The following is a 7,183-nucleotide window of genomic DNA, read 5'->3' on the forward strand; positions in this document are numbered from 1 at the left end:
TTAGGTTTGTCACATTGTTTTGTGCTTTTATTATCATTTTATTCTCTGGTCTTTTGTTACACATTGTCTGATCTATTTTTTATTAATAATTTATTTAGAAATTTATAAATCAATTTCTGAACTATCAGCTACATTCTTAATTTTAGTTATTTTTTTAATGTTTAGATACTTAATATTCTAAACACTGTGTCACTTCAAATTCTGTTATATTTATTTCTTTGGAAACACTCAGGTTATCTATATTAAAATATTGTGTACGAGGTGCTGGCCGCCGCCTGCAGTGGGCCCAGGCCCAGCGTGGCGCTGCTGCACACAGCCCCGCTGCCGACACTGGCTCCAAACGGGCGAGCAGAGGCGGAAGGCACTGCGTGGTTAGAGACACCTGCAATGGGAGAGAAAACTCAGCTTCAACAGGTGGGCATGGTCTGCACACAGCCAAGAGAAGCACGGTGCAGCTGTGAGCAAGGCGGAAGCAGCAAGCCGCAGCTCCAGGTCACAGGTGGCACAAGCGGCAAGCGGCAGGCACAGTGGCAGACACTTACCTGTGGCCAGGCCAGGCCCTGCCCCTCTGGGCCCACCTGCCTGCCTGTGCCCAGCCAGGACTGCTTGCCCCCACTATCCACGGGGCTGGGGCAGCCACCCTGAGAAAGGACTGCCCTAGCTATGTGCACCAAGGTCTTCTGAAAACAAGAAGGATGTGTTACAGCGGGAACCCAGTGTGGACTGGTCACCTCCAGTCACACAAAAGCCCTGCTCTGTAGCACAGAGCTCAGCCTGCGGAAAGGACCCGCAAGGCAGCTTGTGACAAAGCCAGCAATCCTAGAAGGCGCAGCCTGCTGGGAACCTGCCCTGGGGAAGCCAGGCTCGGGAAGACACGCCTCGCCTACCTCCAACAGTTCCGCCGGCCACCCCGGAAGGGAAGCTGCCCATAGTATGCGAGTTGGTCAGGCGGGTTGCGGCAGATGACACGTGCACCAGGCCAGCAGCAGCTGGCACAGAGCTGAACAGGGACTGTAGCATGGAAGAGCCAGTCACTGAACCCAGGTTGGCCTGCAGGGACACGGAGCCAAGGGAGAACTGTGGCCCGGGAGTGAAGGCGCCCAGAAAGGGGCGGTGTGCCTGGGCTGCTGAGGCCACGCTGCCTGCAGAAGATGCTGCTGGGGCAAGGCTGGGGCCACCTAGGAGGCCTCCAGGGGGCACGGTGGCAGCAGAGATGAAGAGGTTGTGACCATTCTTGAAGTCAAGCTCACGGTCCCGGACCTTGCTAACCCTGCTGCTATGCGGCAAAGCAGCCTTGTCCGTGGGCCCACAAAGGGGCAGGCCTGACTCGCCTGACTCCTTGCCTGGGCCAACCTCACCCTTCAGGCCGCCTAGGCCCTCCAGCTGCCGCTTGTTCAGGAAGGGATTGGCCTCTGGCGGGGCCTCTTTGCCCCGCTGTGAGGGAAAGCTCAGGCCAGCTGCCTCGGGGCCCTTGTGGGCCAGGGAAGCACCATCGTTGAAGCCATGTAAACTGAGGTCTGCGGCCAGGCCCCCACTGAAGGCCAGGCCGTTGGGAGGGTTGGCGCCAGGACTGAGTCCATCGGTGCCAGACAGTGACCCAGAAAAGCTTTTCCTCGGGTGGGTGGTGAGTTTGGTATCGGCTCCTGTGGGTTCCTCCAAGGCTGGCCGGAAGGAGAACAAGGAGTTCTGGCCCAGGGTGGAGCTGGCCTGCAGAGGGCTGTCAGCAGACTTGGCCAGGCCGATGTCGGAGATGGGTGAGAAGGTGGATTTCCACTTGCTGCTGTTGACCGGCTCACTTGAGGGTGTTGGCTTCCTTCCCAAGCTGCCACCTGATAGGAATGAAAAGCAAAGGTCATGAGGCCACCATGACTGCTGCTAAATATGGGATGCTTGGACTCAATGTACCCAACACAAATGTGCCAGCTGCTGAGACAGAATGGAGGCAGCACGGAGGGTGTGGGATCTGTAAGTGGAGGGAGGAGCCATTCCAGCACAGAGAGGCTCTCAGAGATGCCCAGTCCTGCCCATGTGTGGAAGACGGGCTGGCCAGCACACAGGACTTCAAGGGCTGGACTTCAAGCCCAGGATAGGCATTTCTGGGGAGGCAGGAAGGCAAAGAAAAGAGCCAGTCCAACTTAGCTAAGAGGAAGGTGGTAAGCACCCACAAAGTCACGGCACAGCCCAAACTCACGGGAACAGCTGCCCACAGAGCCACTGAGATCACCTGGACGGGCCTGGCCCAGGTAAGGGCAATAGCAGGCAGCACTAAAACTCACCGTTTTCCAATGTTTTCGGGGGAGATTTGCTTTCCAAGGAAATGGTTGCAATTTTTCTCTCAATTCTGTTAAGAAAAAGAAAAATTGTCCTTAATGTTTGAAATCTAACTACATCCTAAAAGGGCTATAGGATCATCAGGATTGGGAACACTCAACAGCTTGGGGAGAGAACAGACACAGAGCTGACCCTAAGGACCCTCACAAGACCCTTGGACAGCTGTCCTGCCTCAGACTCCTCTGACCCTCAGACCCTCTGCTGGGAACTAGACTGTGCCAGGTGCACATGGGTGTGGTTTCTCAACACATGGAGAAATGTGCCAGTCCAAAGCACAGCGGCCTGTTTCAACTTTCTGACCCTGGTGCAGCACAGCATTCACCATCCCTGACATAGACACACCCTAAAGAACACCATCCACCCAGGAGTACAGGACAATTCACACAGCCCTGGCACGACTCAGGCAGGTGTTCCCAACACAAGCTCGAAATGCCCCAGGGACATACTTTACAGATTCCGTATCTGTGGCAGAAAAGCAAAAAGCCAGTAACTCAGGATGCCAAAGCACCACCAACAGCAAGGAAAAAACCAGACCCAAGGAGCTTCATCCACCTAAAAGGGACCCTGAAACAGCACTGGTCATGTGCAGAGGGCAGAAGAGACTCACAGGTCACACATTTGACAAGAGCTTGCTTCCTGGTATGTGAAGAATGCTCACAAGCGACCTGTTACAAAGCCAGCAGAACACACCAACAACACAGTGGCTGCACAGACAGGGACAAATGTTCACTGCAAACACATAAGCAGCCGTTGTGTGTGTCTGTGTGTGTGTAGGGGGTGCCAGACAGGCAGCAGTGAGACAAAGAAAGGGAAAAGGTAAGCAAGCAACAAAGCAGACCAAAGGCACAACCGCTGGGGTGGTGAACTGCAGGACAGCAACAGGAGCCTCAGTGGGAGATGAGCTGGTACCTTCCCAAAAGGAAGATTTTGCACGATGCTAAGTGATCCTGCGATTCCACCACAGGGCACTGAGCAGATGGAAACTCAATTTGCAAACAAAGACCTGCACATGAATGCCTACAGCTGCTCAGTTCATAGGAAAGTAAAGACAGAAATAGTTGCCATGTCCAGAGAAGGACGGATGGATGGACACACACAGCAAGGTCCAGCCCACTCCAGGACATCACTCAGCTAGGACAAGGAGTGAGGCTGTGACACTCGCCACAGTGCAGATAAAACTTAAGGATGCCATGATCAGCGACAGATGCCAGACACAAGAGGACACAGAGAGGGGCTCCATAAAGAGAAAACATCCAGGACAGGCAAGTGTCCTTCCAGAGACAGGAAGTGGACTTGTGAGTGCCAAGGAACATATTAAAAAATAATTCTTCAGGGACTGGGGATGTAGCTCAGTGGTTCCATGCCTGCCTGGCAAGCGCAAGGTCCTGAGTTTGAGCCCCAGTACCAAGAAAAACAAACAAAAAACAACGAAGGCAAGCTATGTTGGTACAACTCTGAAAATCCTTTTTCTTTGAGATGGGGTCTGGCCATAAACCCCTGGGCTCAGAGACCCTCCTGTCTCAACCATCCGAGTAGCTGGGACGACAGGCTTGCATCACTCCCGGGTTCTGTATTGCAGTTTCTTCACCTTCCTTGCTGTGGTCCAGTCCCCTGTCCTGTGGGCTCTCACCCTAACCCTACTGTGTCTCGGGACACAGTGCTGGGCCAGCTGGTGGAAGTGCACCTGGCCACCGCAGATTCACTGGGCAGCCGTCAGCCCCAGCTTTGTGTGGGGAGCTTTGCACCTGGCTGTTTCAAGAATGTTCTCTGGGGCTGGCGCCAGTCAGCAGGTCAAGGAGCCCATGCCTCAGTGACACATGAATCCAGGCAGGCCTGGCTGATGGAGGCTCCCCGTCCTGCGCCCTGCTCACTCGAGTACTCACCGGGCACTGCTGGGCTCGTCTTCAGAGCCTGGCTCTTCATCTGAGGTCAGTGGGGAATAGTGCGCCCCATTGGTCTGGCTCAGGGGCCGTTCCTTTTTGAGCACGGGAGGCTGGTCGTGGTCCTGGTAGGGGACAGGGGAGCTCTTCAGCGAGTTCTCAGGGGATGAGATGGCCGTGATTTCCAGGGGCTGGTTGATGTTACTGACCTGAGGGGGTAGAGGAGGCAAATGCACTCAGACCACGGTGTCCTCAAGGTCCATTCGTACTGTGGCAAGTATCACAGCCTTGCTCTGGACGCATGGGCCCCAAAGCACCAAATGGCTTTGCATGCTTTCTGACCCGCCCAGAGTCTTGGGGACATTGAGGAGCCCCTGGCACCTTCCAAGCATCTGGAGCTTAGCCAGCAGCAGGGCACTGTCATGGGCATAGCCATAGCCACTGTTACTGTCCGAGCAACATGCCCTCACCTGTGGCCCAGCTCAGTGACACAGACCTTGTCCTATCCCTCAGCCTGCACCCAGCCAGCCAGGCCAGGCCTCCCAGACACCCCAGGGCCCTGCCCTTTGAGCTCTGTAGCACCACCCGTCCTTACCATGGAGCTGAGGTTGAGAGGGGACCCTGAGGACTGGGTGAAGAGACCGGCAACAGTAGGCAGAGCTCGCCGCTTGGGGGATACGCCTGCACTCAGACTGGGGGTCCCAGCCGACATGCGCTTCCTCCGGCCACGCTTGCGGCTGTCCTGCCCATGGCTTGTCCCACAGTCCCCACGAGTGCCTGGAGCCAGGGGGCTGTGCTTGGTGGAGGGTGACTGCTTGGCACTGCCCACACCAGCCGAGATGGTGAACACAATTCTCCTCTTGGCATCGCTTTCTGGGTCCGAGAAGCCGGGATCAGTGGGCAGGTCACCTTTGCCCGCGTCGGGAAGCAGGCACTGGGCGGCCCCCAGGAGCCGGGGACTGGCGGACAGCTGGTGGGTGGGAGAGGCAGGTCCAGAGTTCCTAGGCTGTGTTAGCAGTGGAGGGTGTTGTGGCGTGGTACTGCGGGATCCCACGGTGGTAAAGAGGCTTCCAGAGCTGGAGGACTCATCAAAGGTGGCTGGCTCAGCTCCAGGCGCCAGTGGTGCCGGACTGCCAGCTAAGGCCCCGCTAATAGCCACGGAGCCAGCATAGGAGAAACCTGCAGAAAGGACATGGGGCTCTCAGGGGGTGGCAAGGCCCAGCCCACCACAGGGGATGAAGGGATACTGAATCCCAGCTTAGGAGGGGTTGGGAGAGCTCAGAAAGTGAGGATGGGCCTGGGAATGGCCTTCAGGGGTAGCCCTGGTGGGTGTTAGGGCAATCTCCAATATAGGAGGAAGGTGCTGGGCCACCTGTGGTCCCTTGGAAGGGACAGGGACCTGCCTTATGTAATCTAGCCCTGGGACCTGCTGCCAATAACAACTTGGTCCCTATCCCTGACTGCTCAGCAGCAACAATTGGCAAGTGGGCCAGGATCCCTCATGCCATCCAGGTTGTCGTGGTGTGCACCTGTCACCCTCCTGCCCATCACGGTGGCCTGTGCCTTAGTCTTAGTGAGACACCAACTCTGGGGACACCTTTCTGGAGCTGGTCCTGGTTCGGGCCTTACCCCAGAGTCATGGAGTGGGAAAAGTTCACACTGTGGGGGTGATCCTGGGCCCAGAACCTAGAGTTGCTTACAGGGAAGCCCTGAGGGCTGAAGCCTATTTCTGTTAATGCGTGGCAGTAGTGCACTTCTGGGGCTCTCCTGGAAACAAAGGGGCCCTGTCATGAGTTCTGCCAGTGGGGTAGGAGGGAAGTGGAGTTGACTGCTGCTGGCAGAGTGATACTCAGGATGGCACTGGGGTAAGCACTGGGGAAAGCCCAGCCCCCACCGTGCTCCAGCACATGAAGTCACCAGAGACCTGGGAGACACTTTCCAGCCCCAAGTGCCAGCAAGATCTGAGGACAGACACCCCTGCACAGGGGTTGGGACCGTGCAGTCAGAGGTGCGGGGAGCCATCCACATGCAGCCGCAATGTGTCACGTGACAGGAGGGGGTAGCGAGAGGCTGAATCCTGTCCACAGCAGTGACCCACCTGAATGCTGGCCCCTTCAGGCACCCCCAACTGAGAAGCTTCCAAAGCCCAGAATCAAATGTCCTGACTGCCTGACTCACTAAGAGCCTGATCCAGCAGCCAGAAAACACCACTAGGCAGCAGGATGGAACCATCTGGCCTCCAGGGTGTCTCCAGCAATGCTGCGACTTCAGCCCAGGCTTTCTCCCAGTGCTGGGTGGGAGGATGGAAGGTACTGTGTGGGAGACCACAGGAGGGATCTGGACTTGATGGTGGCCTTCTGAAAGTAATCTGCTATTCCTGGGAAAGCAGCTGTCATGGCTGGCAACGACCGCCTGAGGGGTGTCCCGCCACCACTGTGGTAAAGACAGCTGTACTGGTGTGAGGCCTTGTCCTGTCACTCACATGTGGCCTCTGGAAACTTTAAATTATAGCAAAACCTAAGCGAGAGTGCTCCCTGGCCATCACAGGAGGATAGCTGAGCCCTGTGCCATCACAACAGGCCTGTCTAGAGCAGAGTCCAGCTGGACACTGGGCATCTGCAACACCCACAGGGGTCTGTTCACTGAGCCACTTACCACACCCTGGGTCTCAGAAACCTCCACTTTCTGGCTGGGCAGGTGACAAGGACAACAGCTGACAGGCACAGGGGCTATGTCACCCAGGACAAAACCTAGCCAGAGGTTGCTTTACAGGAACCCAAGATCTTAGAGCCCAGCCTCCCAGGGCTCAACACACTGCCAACCTTAACTCAGACTGTGCTGCCAGGACAGATACTATGAACAGATAAAACCTGGACTGGGGCTGGGGATTTAGCTCAGCGATTCTGCCGCATGCCTTGCAAACCCAACGACCAAAGTTCGATCCCTGGTACCAAAAAAAAAAAAAAAAAAAC

The 7,183-nt window shown here is 56.0% G+C and overlaps 1 protein-coding gene across 1 annotated transcript in view; it reads right to left on the reverse strand.

The window, feature by feature from the left end:
- Dot1l (DOT1 like histone lysine methyltransferase) overlaps positions 1-7,183 on the reverse strand; it is a 41,072-nt gene that overhangs the window by 4,175 nt on the left and 29,714 nt on the right. Inside the window, exons 23-27 of the mRNA XM_010634886.1 lie at positions 4,807-5,390; positions 4,215-4,420; positions 2,277-2,341; positions 888-1,829; positions 246-382 (exon numbers count right to left, since the gene is read on the reverse strand). Coding sequence (XP_010633188.1) covers positions 246-382; positions 888-1,829; positions 2,277-2,341; positions 4,215-4,420; positions 4,807-5,390 — 1,934 coding nt within the window. The remainder of the gene's footprint in view (positions 1-245; positions 383-887; positions 1,830-2,276; positions 2,342-4,214; positions 4,421-4,806; positions 5,391-7,183) is intronic.

This window comes from Fukomys damarensis, unplaced genomic scaffold, assembly GCF_012274545.1.
Source record: "Fukomys damarensis isolate Sample0158 unplaced genomic scaffold, DMR_v1.0_HiC HiC_scaffold_37, whole genome shotgun sequence".
Classification (NCBI taxonomy): Eukaryota; Metazoa; Chordata; class Mammalia; order Rodentia; family Bathyergidae; genus Fukomys; species Fukomys damarensis.